The sequence below is a fragment of the Schistocerca cancellata genome, chromosome 3 (genome assembly GCF_023864275.1).
Source record: "Schistocerca cancellata isolate TAMUIC-IGC-003103 chromosome 3, iqSchCanc2.1, whole genome shotgun sequence".
Lineage (NCBI taxonomy): Eukaryota > Metazoa > Arthropoda > Insecta > Orthoptera > Acrididae > Schistocerca > Schistocerca cancellata.
Genome location: NC_064628.1, coordinates 805,245,280 through 805,263,438, shown reverse-complemented (window position 1 = coordinate 805,263,438; position 18,159 = coordinate 805,245,280). Strand labels below are relative to the sequence as shown.

Here is an 18,159-nt window from a genome sequence, read left to right as displayed (position 1 = left end):
CAAAATTCAGATGCATCTTCTACTCAAAATTAATATAAAAAATGTCCAGTTTTTTATTTAAAATTCCTGCCAGTCTTAAAAATGGCCATATATCTGATGCCAAAGGAAACCTATCTCTATCTGGCAACACTGGATTCAACTGGCAGCAGCAGTGCACTGATGTGAGGAATGTGATATGCAGAGATTTACAAGCTTGCTGACACTGTCTCCCTCCTGCCCTGCCATCACAAACCCAAAACTTTGTAGCCTATGATGGGTTATTGCAGTCTACGGTGCCAGTGAACTTGAACGGAAAGTGATTTGTGTTATTGGTAACAGTGCAATATTTTTGTTAGTAGTCAGTTTCATAATGGAAAGAAATAAAAGGTATCCATATGATGTGAGCTATAAACTGAAAGTAATAGCTTATGCAGAAGAACATGGAAACAGAGCAGCTGAGCAGCAGTTCAGCCCTTCACCAACATTAAAAACCATTCACAATTGGTGGGCTAGTAAAGAAGAACTGAAATAATGAGGAAGACTAAATGCGCAAATAGAACACTGAATGCAAAATGGCCAAAACTAGAAGATGCTGTATTGAAATAGATTCAAGGATACCATCAAAATGGCATTGGAATTAATACAAAAATGATTCAAACACATGATCATAAGCTAGTGCTACAATGGAACTTAACAGACTTCAAGGGTGGAGTTGGTTGGTGCTACAGGTTTATGTCATGGACTTAGCATGCGAACTAAAACTAAAATATCTCAGAAAATGCCACAAGAATACGAAGAGAAAATATTATATTTCCATCACTTTATTATTCAACATCAAAAGAATGCTGGTCAGAACTACGCCAAATATGGATGAATTTCTTGTGACTTATGGCGTGCTGAGTAACAGAACTGTCGATGTGAAAGGTGCTAAAACTGTCACTATAAAAGTAAGTGGATGTGAAAAAATGCAGCAAACTGTTGTCCTTATGTCGTGTTGATGGTACTAAACTTAATACAGTGATCATTTTCAAGTGCAAAACAATGCCAAACATTCTGAAATACTACCAGGTGTTGCTGTTCATGCACATGACTAGGGCTGCATGAATGAGCCTAGTATGAAATTATGGATTAACAGAGTGTGGGAGAGAAGGGAAGGTGCTTTACTGAACAAGAGTTCTCTTCTTGTGCTAGATCAGTTTAGTAGTCATTTGAAAAATTCTGTGAAAGAGAAACTGAGACAGGGAAATACAGAGCTGCTTGTTTTTCTGGGAGGACTTAAGTTGCAACTGCAACTTCTTTATGTCTCGATAAATAAACCATTTAAAGTGTGTATGAAAGAGGAATGGAACAAACGGATGGTGGATGAAACCCAACAGGAATTTATGCTGAGCGGACCTTTAAAATGACCTAAAATCAAACTATTATCATGGAACTAGTGATTATTGGACATGGTGGATCTAATTATGGACCGACTTAAATGAACTTTTGCAGTGTAATTATTTCTGATGAAATACTAAAGGGCTGTGCTAAGTGTGAACTGTGTTGTTTTTATATAAATGTGAACATTGTTTTTGTGCCACAGTAGAACATTCACCTTCGTCACTGAACAGTGACGGTTAAGTACTGTGAGTTCTGAAATGTATATGGGAGCTAATAATATTTAGTACTAGATAAACTGGTCACCACACTCAATAATTGAACTTTGCATGGAATAAAAATGTCTGTGTTAGTGTCATTTAAAATAGTATGCAACGTACACCAGTACACAAACAACATCTCACAATCAGTTAGATTTTAAACTTTGAAGTGGTTGAGACTTGTGTTACCAAGGACAAGATGATGAAATCCAGGTCAGTTCCATCACGAAACTCTCTATACTCCCAAAGTAGCTTTCTGACATGGTCGTCAAACCACAGTGAGTCTTTTCCATCCCTCACAACTTTGCTTGGCACATACCTGTCTAATGTGTTCTGTACAATGCTCTTTAACTTTGGCCATTGATAGTCAACATTGTCAGTGCTTGAGATGAAAATTTCAGCTTAGCCTGTCAGGTAAATCTGCCTCTGTAGCTAAGTAGCCAGTGCATTTGGCTGATATGCAGAAGATCCAAGTTCAGTTACTGGTACCACTAGAGATTTTGCCTGGGTGGAAGGACTGAAATGGGGTGCACTCAGCCTCACAATGATGGCTGAGAAGCTACTTCAGTAATAATTTGCAGCTGCAAGGTGAAGAAAGCCGAAAATGGCCGGGTGAGTGTTGTGATAATGCCACATGCTTCCATAATGCATCTAATGACACCACTGGCAGAGGATGACACAGTGGTCCCACCTGGCCCATCATGGCCAGAATGTGGAGCTTTGTCTTGTTTTGTCTGTCAGGTAATCTAAAATCTCTTCCTTGTTGCTCTTGCTACACAGGAAGATCTTCCAACCTTTCATTCTATTCCTAGTTACAGCCATATTCACTGATGCTGTAATGGCCTTATGATCCCCGATTCCCTGTTCTTAACAGAGTGGAAAAATTCTGGGAATGTTCTGTCAATACTGCTGTTCAGGCAGTGGGTCCATAAAAACATCTGATGACCATGATTGATCTACCTTTAATACTTATCTTCGCCCACATTATTTAGCATCCTGAATCTGTACTAATGTCATTCAATATTATTGTACTTTTTATGAATACAAGCCTCCACCTCCAGCATTCAACCTACCTTTCCAATATACATTCCAGTTGTAGTTTAGTATTTCATTCCTATTAACATCTGGTTTCATAAGCTTGCTGTCCCTAGTACTATACAATCACTGTTAACATTTATAAGTGAGACTACTTCCAGGACCTATCCACAGACACTTCTGCATTTGACTAATACTGCACTGAAGTGCCAAAGAAACTGGTATACGCATGCATATTCAAATACAGATACAATAGATACAACTCTGTCAGGTGACAAATACATAAGCACCTTGTTGGATCACCTGCATCCATTCATGTCCATTGTGCATTCCAACGGACTTGGGCAATTATAGCAGGACAATGTGACACCCCACACATCCAGAATTGCTACACAGTGGCTCCAGGAACACTCTTCTGAGTTTAAACACTTCTGCTGGTCACCACACTCCCCATACATGAACATTATTGAGAATATCTGGGATGCCTTGCAACATGCTATTTAGAAGAGATCTCCACCCCTAATACTCTTACAGATTTATGGACAACCCTGTAGGATTCACAGTGTCAATTCCCTCCAGCACTACTTCAGACATTAGTCGAGTCCATGTTGCATTGTGCTGTGGAACTTCTGCATGCCAGCGGGGTCCCCATACGATATCAGACAGGGGTATCAGTTTCTTTGGGTCTTAAGTGTATATTAACATTTTTATTTTCAGATCAGGTACAATGAATGCTACCCTGTCTGGAATTGGAACACATCTTATCAGGCCTGTTTACAGATTCCTGTGTCTTAAAAAAAGCCACATACAGGGTGTTACAAAAAGGTACGGCCACACTTCCAGGAAACATTCCTCACACACAAAGAAAGAAAATATGTTATGTGGACATGTGTCCGGAAACGCTTACTTGCCATGTTAGAGCTCATTTTATTACTTCTCTTCAAATCACATTAATCATGGAATGGACACACACAGCAACAGAACGTACCAGTGTGACTTCAAACACTTTGTTACAGGAAATGTTCAAAATGTCCTCCGTTAGCGAGGATACATGCATCCACCCTCCGTCGTGTGGAATCCCTGATGCAGCCCTGGAGAACGGCATATTGTATCACAGCTGTCCACAATATGAGCACGAAGAGTCTCTAAATTTGGTACCGGGGCTGCGTAGACAAGAGCTTTCAAATGCCCCCATAAATGAAAGTCAAGAGGGTTGAGGTCAGGAGAGTGTGGAGGCCATGCAATTGGTCCGCCTCTACCAATCCATCAGTCACCGACTGTTGTTGAGAAGCATACGAACACTTGGCCTGAAATGTGCAGGAGCTCCATCGTGCATGAACCACATGTTGTGACGTACTTGTAAAGGCACATGTTCTAGCAGCACAGGTAGAGTATCCCTTATGAAATCATGATAACATGCTCCATTGAGCGTAGGTGGAAGAACAAACTAAAATGAGCTCTAACATGGAAATTAAGCGTTTCCCGACACATGTCCACATAACATCTTTTCTTTATTTGTGTGTGAGGAATGTTTCCTGAAAGTCTGGCCGTACCTTTTTGTAACACCCTGTATACACAGCGCACACACTCCATTACCCTAGTAGCCAGTTCCTGCATGTAGAGCACACCTCACAGATTGAGGGGGGCTTAAATTTCTCCACCTGATAGCCAAGGTCAAGAAATCTGCATCCAAAATCATCACAGAATTGTCTGAGCCTCTGGTTTAAGCCTTCCACATGGCTCCAAACCAGAGGTCCATGACCAGTTCTGCAAATGATGCTACAGAACAACAATTCTGCTTCCACCTCAAGAGTGAGGCTAGCTGTTTTCATCAAATCAGTCAACCACTTATAGGAACTGAGGACAGCCTCTAAACCCACATGGCAGGCATAACTCATTCTGACGTAAGTCATGATTTGCAGGCAGGGGCGACCAACGTGTTCAATCGCTGCCAGCAGAGCCTCCCCCACATCTTTGACGGGACCCCCCCCCCCCCCCAAATCCCAGCAAACAGAGTGGATACTGGCCTTTTTTCCTGAATTGCCTACCATTTCCCTGAGGGGCACCATCACCCACCTAACACTGGAGTCCCAATATCAAGCAATCCCACCCTCTGCACTTGTCCTGACCTCTCAGGAAGGTCAGCCACTGTCTCCACAGGTGAGGCATCCTGTGCTGGTTCAGATGTACTTCCAGCAGTGGGCAAAGTGTATGGGAACAGTCATGCAGCCAGTACCAACATTTACCTTCCACCCAGATATTCATGACACCACCATTGTTTGTCAATCACTGTAAGGTAAGTGTCAACTGGCCACGACATGCAAATCGGAAGGTGCAGCACCATCTGAAATCTCAGGTAATGCTATATGTTCCAGAGGTGGCACTGAATTCATCTCAAGTGTACAGATGCCACCACAGCCCAGGGCAGCAGCCAAAGCCTGTGAGACGTGGTCAACGCAGCTTCCAACTCGGAGTAAGTTAGTAACACTAGTCCACACAGTAAAAAACAGAGGTATTATTCAGTTCTTCACAGCAGTACATGAAGACAGAAACTGAACAAAATATTGCGTATACAACACCAATAAATTTGTGATACTGCTGTTCATTGGGGAGTTTAATTACCAACAAGAAGATTATAGTTGTAAGACAACAATATTTCTGTTCTCGAATTTGTCATAGAACTCCAAAATGTTTTAGAAATGAAGAGATAAACTAATTTAAATAGATTAATACTGCAAAATATCCATGAACATTTATTTTTATTTCTAAGCATTACTAAGCACTGCTGTTGTCCAAACAGAATGCTTACCAATGAAATGACAATTTTGTTAGTGTAAAACAAAACAGTAATGTTGGTTCATTCCAGCACAATGTTATTTTTATGTGCATGGACTTCTGTTCAATGGAAGGGTGAAGTTTTTATTGGCATTATTCTAAAAGGAGGCAACTAAATGTTGATCTTGAATTGACAGAATTATGCTTTGTAAAGTTGCTTACGAGAACATGTGAACACACTGTAATTGTTCAGAAAAGTTAATGTGATGACTGCAAAAACATAGTTAAAAACATTCCAACTCTATGTGCTGTGATTTTCTTCTGCAGTCTTCTGGCTCTACAAATACCTAAATATCATATTTGTTGAAGAAGCACAAGAAGAAAATAAATCAGCTTAATCACCCATAACATTTTACTGTCACAGAAAACAGTCACGAAAGGCTGCAAACTTTTACATTCACAGAAACTGTGAAACTATAAAAAAAATAAAGCTGAGAAACATAAAAAACAAAAAAGTCCTTGGGCAAATAAATGTGTCAGATAAAAGAATATCGATGTATGCATATAAACAGTCATAAGTGATTTCAGTCACAAGAAGATACACTTGAGAGTTGGTACTATTTCTGTTTTAAGTACCCTACTCCTTGCAACACTGGCTTGGTATGCAACTCATTTTTTTCACAAAAATTCTCTCACTTCACGTATCATCACTCTCTTTACTGTTTCTTGCACTCAGATTAGCTTTTGGACAAGTGTAACTCACCAATCATGTATTAGCTATGTCAAATGGAGCCCACTTCACATAATTTCATCATTCCCTCCCAGGTTAGAATCTATTATACAGCTCAGTAGGAATATTGCCAATAATGTTGTTGTTGTTGTTGTTGTTGGTGGTGGTGGTGGTGGTGGTGGTGGTGGTGGTGGTGGTGGTGGTGGTAGAGATTTTATCATAATCATTATTAAATGAGTAAAAACTCCAGGTCAGGAGGTACACTCCTGGAAATGCAAAAAAGAACACATTGACACCGGTGTGTCAGACCCACCATACTTGCTCCGGACACTGCGAGAGGGCTGTACAAGCAATGATCACACGCACGGCACAGCGGACACACCAGGAACCGCGGTGTTGGCCGTCGAATGGCGCTAGCTGCGCAGCATTTGTGCACCGCCGCCGTCAGTGTCAGCCAGTTTGCCGTGGCATACGGAGCTCCATCGCAGTCTTTCACACTGGTAGCATGCCGCGACAGCGTGGACGTGAACCGTATGTGCAGTTGACGGACTTTGAGCGAGGGCGTATAGTGGGCATGCGGGAGGCCGGGTGGACGTACCGCCGAATTGCTCAACACGTGGGGCGTGAGGTCTCCACATTACATCGATGTTGTCGCCAGTGGTCGGCGGAAGGTGCACGTGCCCGTCGACCTGGGACCGGACCGCAGCGACGCACGGATGCACGCCAAGACCGTAGGATCCTACGCAGTGCCGTAGGGGACCGCACCGCCACTTCCCTGCAAATTAGGGACACTGTTGCTCCTGGGGTATCGGCGAGGACCATTCGCAACCGTCTTCATGAAGCTGGGCTACGGTCCCGCACACCACTAGGCCGTCTTCCGCTCACGCCCCAACATCGTGCAGCCCGCCTCCAGTGGTGTCGTGACAGGCGTGAATGGAGGGACGAATGGAGACGTGTCGTCTTCAGCGATGAGAGTCGCTTCTGCCTTGGTGCCAATGATGGTCGTATGCGTGTTTGGCGCCGTGCAGGTGAGCGCCACAATCAGGACTGCATACGACTGAGGCACACAGGGCCAACACCCGGCATCATGGTGTGGGGAGCGATTTCCTACACTGGCCGTACACCACTGGTGATCGTCGAGGGGACACTGAATAGTGCACGGTACATCCAAACCGTCATCGAACCCATCGTTCTACCATTCGTAGACCGGCAAGGGAACTTGCTGTTCCAACAGGACAATGCACGTCCGCATGTATCCCGTGCCACCCAACGTGCTCTAGAAGGTGTAAGTCAACTACCCTGGCCAACAAGATCTCCGGATCTGTCCCCCATTGAGCATGTTTGGGACTGGATGAAGTGTCGTCTCACGCGGTCTGCACGTCCAGCACGAACGCTGGTCCAACTGAGGCGCCAGGTGGAAATGGCATGGCAAGCGGTTCCACAGGACTACATCCAGCATCTCTACGATCGTCTCCATGGGAGAATAGCAGCCTGCATTGCTGCGAAAGGTGGATATACACTGTACTAGTGCCGACATTGTGCATGCTCTGTTGCCTGTGTCTATGTGCCTGTGGTTCTGTCAGTGTGATCATATGATGTATCTGACCCCAGGAATGTGTCAATAAAGTTTCTTCTTCCTGGGACAATGAATTCACGGTGTTCTTATTTCAATTTCCAGGAGTGTATTTCAAGTGTATTCTCTCACAGGCCCTCTTGATTATATGTGTTTTGGCAGCACTGGGTTTTACACTTAGTACTGGCTAACATATAGAATGCAGTTAGTAATGAACCTACTCTGATGATTGTGGTTAATGGCATATGGAAGCATGGTTAAAAGTGTTGTACGATTTAACCAGTAGATCACAGAAATTTAATTATCATAAAAAGTTATTATAGAATATTTATCAAGAATTTGGGTAGCACTGATTCATCTCGCAACATGACTTAAGGAATTATTTATTCTTATTACCATTATTACATAAATAGTATTCTTGCAGAAAAGGCAAACCGTCAAACAGTTGCAAAATGGAAGGTTTACGAGGTGCGACAATAAAGTAATGAGACTGATTTTCTTTGCAAGATGTGGCAACCCTGCAGGCTTGCGTAGGCACAATATTTTTGACATTGGTCTATAAGCTGCTTCTAGTTCAAGTGGCACATCGATGCAACTACTCAGTCGTGAGTTGGTAAGCCATTTCTTTTTGCATTAAAATCGGTGAAAACGCGACGACAACTTATGGTAAGCTTCAGAAGGCTTTTGGAGAGGAGGTTATGTCAAGAGCTCAAGTTTTTTGTTGGCATAAAATGTTTAGTGAAGGCAGAACGAATACTAAAGATGAAGACTGCAGTGGATGACCATCAACCTCACGAACGGATGTCAACTTGGCCAGGGTGCCTGAACTCATACAATCTGATCGAAGATTATCCATGAAAATGATTGCAGAAGAACTGAACATCAATCAAGAAATGGTTCATCTAATAATAACTAAAGATCTTGGTATGAGAAAGATTTGTGCAAAAATGGTCCCCAAAAATCTCACACAGTGAGAAACACGGAAAAATGTGGCAGCCGATTTGTTAGAGCAAACTGAATTCAATCCAGTATTGTTGTGCCATGTTATCACTGGTGATGAAAGTCCCCCCCCCCCCCCCCCCCCCGCCCCCCCAGTATGATCCAGAGACAAAATGCCGAAGTTCGCAGTGGTGCTCAAAGGGATCACACAGACCAAAAAAAGCTTGCATGTCAAAGTCAAAAGTGAAATGCATGCTTGTTTGCTTCTTTGATTCCAAGGGAATTGTTCATAATGAGTGGGTGCCTCCTGGACAAACAGTTAACCTATATTACTACAAAGAAATTTTAGAAAGGCTTCGTAAAAGAGTTCTTCGTGTCCATGCCAACATTGCTGATAATTCGATTCTGCATCACGATAATGTGCCATCCCATACTGCTCTGTCAGTACAGCAATTTTTAACCTCAAAACAAATTTCAGTACTACCAACACCACCTTATTCACCAGATATCAGTCCATGCGACTTTTTTATATTACCCAGAGTCAAAACGGCAGTCAAGGGACACCATTTTCAAACAACACAAAATGTCCAAAAAGCTGTGACAAGGGTCTTGGAGGATATTGCAGAAGATGAGTTCCAGAAATGTTACCATCAATGGTAGAAGTCCTGGAAAAAGGGTGTGCAATCAGAAGGGAACTACTTTGAAGGAGACAACACTAAACTTGACTAAAACGATAAGCAACATTTTTTTCACATCAGTCTCATTACTTTATTGTCACACCTCATATGAAAACACCTTTATCATATTTTCAATGTTTATAAAAATGTTTTCTCCAGAAGGAAATATTGACGACCTAAACAAGTCAACAGTAATTAAAATATGCACAACATAGTTGTTGCCATTGGTATCTCCTCGCCAATGTACAGCTAGGGCACTAGCATCACATATGCAGCATTTGGGCTAAGAAAAGCTTCTGGCATGAGAGGGCATTAATAGTATGCGCAAGAAGGGTGCGTTATAGTGAATGAAATTTTATCATGACTTGATGCTACTGAGCTAGCGGTACATTGGTGTGGAAATACCAAATGACAACTACCATGTGGTGCATGTTTTAATAATTATGAAGGTGAAATTTTATATCTGATTAGTGCCTTTCCGCTGTAACATCACTCTGCCACAGCATGTATGCCAGTAATTCTGAATATTTTTTTGTATTCATAATGAGATATTATTCTACTGGTGTGTGTGTGTGTGTGTGTGTGTGTGTGTGTGTGTGTGTGTGTAGAAACCACGGTAAAGGCCTTTTAATAAACCTTCCACTTTGCTAATGATTGGCTGTTTACTATTTACACAAGAAGTTTTTATTCTACAGTTGCTACTCCAGTCATGCAAAAATTATTATTAAATATTATTATTACATATTTTTGCCCTTAAGACAGATTTTAACTCGAATGTTACAGTCTGTTATGTAAGAATGGTGGCTGGCATTATATATGGATGGTAAAAGTCATTTGTCCAAAAATGGTAACATGCTATAAACTGTTAAAAAATGTGGATGACTTTGAAGAATTTGGCTCAATCGGCAAGTAAAAACTGTTTATTAACCTTTTTCGGAAAACCCATTCTTAACATTGCATCAAGTGCAAGCAAAATTCACTTTGAAACAGCTGTCAACACAAATTTGATGCACTTGGAGATCTCTTCCACATGAATATGCAGAAAACTTGGTTTCAAGCATGCCTCACAGAAGCCAAGAAATGACTGATGCTGTGGGTGATAGGCATAGTATTAATTGTAATTTCATTTTTCTTTTGTGCGTATATGAGACATATATATGTTTTAACTTGTTGTCAAATATGTTTTTCTACTGACTCACCTGACCATGATCTTACTTAATAGACTGTGCATGATTATTCAATTTGTTCTTGATTTCTCCTCCTGCCTCTCTCTTGCCAAAATCTTTTCACTCTTTGACAGTGTTCCTGTTTCCTTTGCTCTTCCATATTTTCCCTGTTTTATTCCTTTCTTTTACTTCAGACTTTGTGTTCATAATTTTGTTTATGAACTGTCTCTTTCACTTATCATTTCCCTACTAATTCCTGCTTGTTTTAGTTCTTCTATTTCTGAAACTAATTTTTTATTGAACTATTTACTACATCAAAAATCCTATTTGTAAGTCTACCATTGTTCATTTTTGTGCCACACAATGTTAGTTGGTGTTTCCTGATCATGTCTGTGTGCTCGCATAATTCTTTGGTTATTCTCTGTGTTCTGCTCCAAAAATTTTTCTGAGGATTTTACATTCTATTTTACTGTTCCTGTGATGCCTGATGATCCGATCGGTGTCATTTCTGAAGCATAGTGTGCCTCTGGAAGTACAATTGTGAAGTAGTACCTGAGATTGGCCTGTCTTGAAATATTTCTTTTATTCCGGGACATCCATGTCAATCTGAACTCTTTCTGAAGTTTTTCTGTTCAATCTATGATGGATGCCTTGTTTGATCCTCCTATTCGTGTGTATTCTCCAAGAGATTTCAATTTTTCCATTCCATTAGCCTTTCTGCATTTTGTGTGCATGTCTTGTGTGTTGTTGTTCTTTCTTTCCATGTATTTTTCCTTGTGATATTCATAGACCTGTTTTAGCAGAGATTTTATGTAAGTACTCCAGTGTTTCTTATCTTTTGTTCCTGAATATTGCCAATTCATCTTACAGTGCCAGGCATTTTACAATAGTCTTGTTTGCACATGTTCTTCCTAATTGAATCCCTTTTACCTTTTCTTCTTTTGTGCAAGACCATGTTGAATAAAAACAGTGAAAGATTATTTCCTTATCTCATCCCTGTATGTATCTCTAATAGTACTGAGATTTCCCCCATAAATTTTATTTTGGATGTGGTGATGGTGAGAGGCTGTTGCATGAGTGTCCTAATTTTTCTGCCTATCCCATATTATTCTAGTGTGTCAAAGAGAGTATTCCTGTCTATGGAGTCATAAACCACCTTAAAGTCCATGAATGTGGCTACAGTGTTGTGTCTGTCTGACCTTTAGGAGCACTCACAGGTTCTAAACCTGTTCATTACAGGACCTTCCTTTTCTGAAGCTTGCTTGGTATTCACCTGTCTCTGTATCAGCTTCTGGTTCTAGTCTGTTGAGTAACAGGTTGGAGAGAATTCTGTAAGTGACCAGCAATAATAAGATATCTCATAAAGGTCTGTCTTGTTGCCCTTTTTGTGAAGTGGGTGCATAAATGCACATTTCCATTCCTGTGGAATTTTCTCTGTAATCCATATTTCCATGAGACTTTTACAAATTTTCTTTGTGATGCTTTGGTCTTTGAGTTTCCTGATCTCTGAGATAATACCATCTCATCCTGGGTCTCTGTTCTTTATAAAAACAAAGATGATGTGACTTACCAAACGAAAGCGCTGGCACATCGATAGACACACTAACAAACACAAACATACACACAAAATTCTAGCTTTCGCAACCAATGGTTGCTTCGTCAGGAAAGAGGGAAGGAGAGGGAAAGACGAAAGGATGTGGGTTTTAAGGGAGAGGGTAAGGAGTCATTCCAATCCCGGGAGCGGGAAAAAAGGACGGGTATACACTCGCGCACACACACACATATACAGACACAAGCAGACATATTCAAAGGCAAAGAGTTTTATATATATATATATATATATATATATATATATATATAATATATTATATATACCTAAAAACAAAGATGATGTGACTTACCAAATGAAAGTGCTGGCAGGTCGACAGACACACAAACGAACACAACACATACACACAAAATTCAAGCTTTCGCAACAAACTGTTGCCTCATCAGGAAAGAGGGGAGGAGAGGGAAAGACGAAAGGATGTGGGTTTTAAGGGAGAGGGTAAGGAGTCATTCCAGTCCCGGGAGCGGAAAGACTTACCTTATGGGGAAAAAAGGACGGGTATACACTCGCACACACACACATATCCATCCACACACACACACATATATATATATACTGATGAAGCAACCGTTTGTTGCGAAAGCTTGAATTTTGTGTGTATGTTTGTGTGTCTAGCGACCTGCCAGCACTTTCGTTTGGTAAGTCACATCATCTTTGTTTTTAGATATATTTTTCCCACGTGGAATGTTTCCCTCTATTATTGTGTGTATGTTTGTGTTTATTTGTGTGTCTATCGACCTGCCAGCGCTTTTGTTGGGTAAGTCTCATCATCTTTCTTTTTAAATATATTTTTCCCACGTGGAATGTTTCCCTCTATTATATTCATATATATATATATATATATATATATATATATATATATATATATATATATATAAAGAAAGATGATGAGACTTACCAAACAAAAGCGCTGGCAGGTCGAGAGACACACAAACAAACACAAACATACACACAAAAATCTAGCTTTCGCAACCAACGGTTGCCTCGTCAGGAAAGAGGGAAGGAGAAGGAAAGACAAAAGGATATGGGTTTTAAGGGAGAGGGTAAGGAGTCATTCCAATCCCGGGAGCGGAAAGACTTACCTTAGGGGGAAAAAAGGACAGGTATACACTCGCACACACACACATATCCATGTGTGTGTGTGCGAGTGTATACCTGTCCTTTTTTCCCCCTAAGGTAAGTGTGTGTGTGTGCGAGTGTATACCTGTCCTTTTTTCCCCCTAAGGTAAGTCTTTCCGCTCCCGGGATTGGAATGACTCCTTACCCTCTCCCTTAAAACCCATATCCTTTTGTCTTTCCTTCTCCTTCCCTCTTTCCTGACGAGGCAACCGTTGGTTGCGAAAGCTAGATTTTTGTGTGTATGTTTGTGTTTGTTTGTGTGTCTATCGACCTGCCAGCGCTTTTGTTTGGTAAGTCTCATCATCTTTCTTTTTAAATATATTTTTCCCACGTGGAATGTTTCCCTCTATTATATATACATATATATATATATATATATATATATATATATATATATATATATATATATATTTAAAAAGAAAGATGATGAGACTTACCAAACAAAAGCGCTGGCAGGTCGATAGACACACAGACAAACACAAACATACACACAAAATCTAGCTTTCGCAACCAATGGTTGCCTCGTCAGGAAAGAGGGAAGGAGAGGGAAAGACAAAAGGATTTGGGTTTTAAGGGAGAGGGTAAGGAGTCATTCCAATCCCGGGAGCGGAAAGACTTACCTTAGGGGGAAAAAAGGAGGGAAAAAAGGACAGGTATACACTCGCACACACACACATATCCATCCTCATATCCTGACGAGGCAACCATTGGTTGCGAAAGCTAGATTTTGTGTGTATGTTTGTGTTTGTCTGTGTGTCTATCGACCTGCCAGCGCTTTTGTTTGGTAAGTCTCATCATCTTTCTTTTTAAATATATTTTTCCCACGTGGAACGTTATTCATATATATATATATATATATATATATATATATATATATATAAAGTCATCTACCTCAGTGACAGTTTCAAAATTGGATTTGGTGTTGTTTCCAGGAAGTGTAATTTTTCTTTAGGTTTCTCACAGCTGAGGAGTTTATCAAAGTATTTTGCAGTTTTCTTTGTTATTTGTTCTTTCAAATGTATATTTGGAGGTTTATAATCCTTTATATCTTCCCTGAGTATTCTGTAAAAGTTTCTCATATTATTTCTCTTGAGGTCTTCCTCGATTTCATTTAGTGTACTTTTGCTGTATGTCCTGTTCATTCATCTAATATCTTTTGAGCATTGTTTCTGGACTTTGAGGAAATCCTGCCAAGTTTCTGTTCTGTTACTGCTAAACTTCCTCCATGCCTGGATTCTACATTCAGTGGCCTGATCAAGCTGCATTCTGAATTGTCTTTGCGAGGTCCGTCCAATTTTCTGTTGCATTTTGATTAATTTATTCAATAATTTTGTCTTTTTTTATCTTCTTTGTTCTGTATTGCCTTTCTGTTTCTTGGGCTTGGCCTAATCTTCACTTGAAGCAAGTGATGGTCAGAGTTGAAGATTCCTTCAGGAATTATTTAAAACAAATGTTGTCTAAACTTGAAACTGCTGTACTATGCAACAGCACTGTAGCTACAAATGAAGTGAATTCAGTGAACAGGCCAATTACTTTCAAGCTGTAGGTCAGTAAATGGTACATAATCACTAGAGACTGGGAATTACACGTTGATTAAAATAACTTTGTGACAGATGTTCGAGTGAGTCAACTGGTAGCCGTCAGCCAGTACCAGTTTTTTCTCTAGCACCATATGGTTGGTGTGTTGGCTGTTTTTTATGTACATGCAGAGACTAGTCGAGCACAGCTGGCTGCACACCACCAATACAGCCCACCAGCACAGTAATCTGTTAACCACAAAGTCATTTTATTCAAGCTGTATCAAATACGCAAGGATTTTTATTACCGTAAAGTTAATCAGTTCACTATATTGCTTTTATAATGTGTCATTTCTGAGTCATCTATAAACACATGCAAATTTAATTGCCTGACACTTATCTGGAACCCTTATATATAGAGCACTTAGTCTTTTGCACTGGCCTTTAAGAACAAACCAGTCTCATATCGTACAGTCTGTCTCCTCGCTATTCTCCTTCTCTCTTAAAAGAGGCAACCTGTTCTTATTCAACAAAACAACATAAATATTTACACTGCAATAATTGCATACCTGTGCTGGTTCTGTGATGATTCCTTTCTCTGACCCCAAGTAGACAAAAACGGCTCCATTGCCATCATATGGAGCACCTACAGCTATGTCATCAAAACCATCTTTGTTGATATCTCCCAGGTTGGTAATAGCAAAACCAAACCTACAAAAAGTGAAATGAGCACTCATAACAGTTCACTACTACAGCAGTGACCAAAATATCAATATCATGATTAATAATAACAACAATAAATACCATATTATTTATTTTTAATGTAGATGATGTATCAAAGCCTTGGCATACTACTGCTACTGTTTCTGCCACTATTTACTGCTATTCAAACTTGCCTCTGTGTGTCCTGTGTCCACTTCCACATTGTGACCAGTAAATAACTTGCGTCTTCCAAGAAAATGTGTTGATTCAATTGGTCAAACAATTCAAACTGTGGCTGAACACTGTGAGGTAGATGTATGTCACTTACACAATTAGTCTAGGTAAGTCTGTGCTGATGGAGCACAGACTGGAAAAACAAGAGGAGAAGAAGGACACTTCATCTACATCTACATTTATACTCCGCAAGCCACCCAACGGTGTGTGGCGGAGGGCACTTTACGTGCCACTGTCATTATCTCCCTTTCCTGTTCCAGTCGCGTATGGTTCGCGGGAAGAACGACTGTCTGAAAGCCTCTGTGCGCGCTCTAATCTCTCTAATTTTACATTCGTGATCTCCTCGGGAGGTATAAGTAGGGGGAAGCAATATATTCGATACCTCATCCAGAAACGCACCCTCTCGAAACCTGGCGAGCAAGCTACACCGCGATGCAGAGCGCCTCTCTTGCAGAGTCTGCCACTTGAGTTTGTTAAACATCTCCGTAACGCTATCACGGTTACCAAATAACCCTGTGACGAAACGCGCCGCTCTTCTTTGGATCTTCTCTATCTCCTCCGTCAACCCGATCTGGTACGGATCCCACACTGATGAGCAATACTCAAGTATAGGTCGAACGAGTGTTTTGTAAGCCACCTCCTTTGTTGATGGACTACATTTTCTAAGGACTCTCCCAATGAATCTCAACCTGGTACCCGCCTTACCAACAATTAATTTTATATGATCATTCCACTTCAAATCGTTCCGCACGCATACTCCCAGATATTTTACAGAAGTAACTGCTACCAGTGTTTGTTCCGCTATCATATAATCATACAATAAAGGATCCTTCTTTCTATGTATTCGCAATACATTACATTTGTCTATATTAAGGGTCAGTTGCCACTCCCTGCACCAAGTGCCTATCCGCTGCAGATCTTCCTGCATTTCGCTACAATTTTCTAATGCTGCAACTTCTCTGTATACTACAGCATCATCCGCGAAAAGCCGCATGGAACTTCCGACACTATCTATCACTTCCCAAAAAAACAAAGATCCCATCCCACACCACTTCATACTGTGGTTCCATAACAAGAGAAATTCAGCTCTGTAGCAGCAACAGGGGATTGACAGGGGGGGGGGGGGGGGGGGGGGGAGAGCAGGTGGGAGGTGTGTAGCAGAGATTTACTTTGAGAAACAAGTTAAAATTCCCACTAACCGCAAAGTGGAAGCAAAAGCAGTGTTTGACTGCCCTGACTAGTTTCCAGTGACATTCATATTACCCGCCCCACCTTTGAAACATTTCAAAAACCTTTTGCTTTCCACGAGTGTACCATATGAACAGGGTGTTGATGTTTTTACCTGCAATGACAATGGAAGTCACTGATAGCCCACAAAGCTTTCCAATGCTGTCCACAAAAGTAAAAACATAATGCGATTGTTGTGTGTCATGTGCTATGTATAAATTTATGAGAAGGAAAGTTGCTGCTTACCATATAGCGGAGATGCTGAGTTGCAGACAGGCACAGAGAGGCACAGATTAGTTGTGCCTATCTGCGACTCAGCATCTTCGCTATATTGTGAGTAGCAACTTTCCTTCTCATAATATTGTTACATTCCATTCTGGATTTTCCATTGTTTGCTATGTATAAACTGAAAGTTTTTGGTGTTTGCTTACCTAGATTCTCCATCAATACTTGGCAAAACGTAATAGTAAGATAAAAATAAATACTTCCTTGAAGTTCTGCAATAACTTTTCATTTTCTAAGAAATATCGGCACACAAAAATTTCTTTCTGGATATAATTCAGAATTGGCTTGTGCTTCAAATGCACCCAGAAAGTAATAGTTTTGATTAACACCGGGATTGTGCATCTCCTAGTTATTACTTTCTTATCTATGTGTATCTAGTGACTGATATTCCAAAATAATGCGTTGGCTATCCACACTAAGAGAGTAGAAAGAATATTACATTAAACAATATAGTTGTTTCATATTACTATCTAGCATGATACTTTACCTAGATTCAAGTTGACCCGTTAGTGTAACGGGTTTGTTGCAGTCTTCACAGTCTTCTCTGAGATTTGTGTACACATACACTCTTCCTCCATCTTCTTTAAAAAAGTAGAAAGGAGCTCCGACAATCAAGTCAGCACGTCTGAGGAAAGACAACATAATGGATTATTGTAAAATTATGCCACTTTTAATTGTGAGAACAAGCTGTGCGAATCCACTGCAATATGTTTGACAGTTTTCACAGCCATTAGGAAATAGTGACAGCAAAATGGGAGAATCAAACAGTTCTTTGCCAAAATTAACATTAAAAAAGTGAAAAAGGATTACTCTACTCAAAAGTAACATATCTTCAGTTTTCTGCAGAAATATTAGGTGAAAATGTAATTTTATGTACCTAGCAAGATCGTATCATAGAAAAAGTGGCAATAAATGGCATCAACATGGCTTTGAGCAGACAGAACACTGCAAGTAG

General features: G+C 40.5%; 1 protein-coding gene across 3 annotated transcripts in view; it reads right to left on the bottom strand.

Annotated features, from left to right (window-relative positions):
- The window catches only part of LOC126175866 (integrin alpha-PS1), a 618,855-nt gene that overhangs the window by 85,228 nt on the left and 515,468 nt on the right, over nucleotides 1–18,159 (bottom strand). For all 3 annotated transcript variants that reach the window (XM_049922880.1, XM_049922881.1, XM_049922882.1), the window contains 2 exons: nucleotides 17,692–17,829; nucleotides 15,326–15,467 (listed from right to left, as the gene is read on the bottom strand). In XM_049922880.1, the coding sequence (XP_049778837.1) occupies nucleotides 15,326–15,467; nucleotides 17,692–17,829 (280 nt within the window). The remainder of the gene's footprint in view (nucleotides 1–15,325; nucleotides 15,468–17,691; nucleotides 17,830–18,159) is intronic.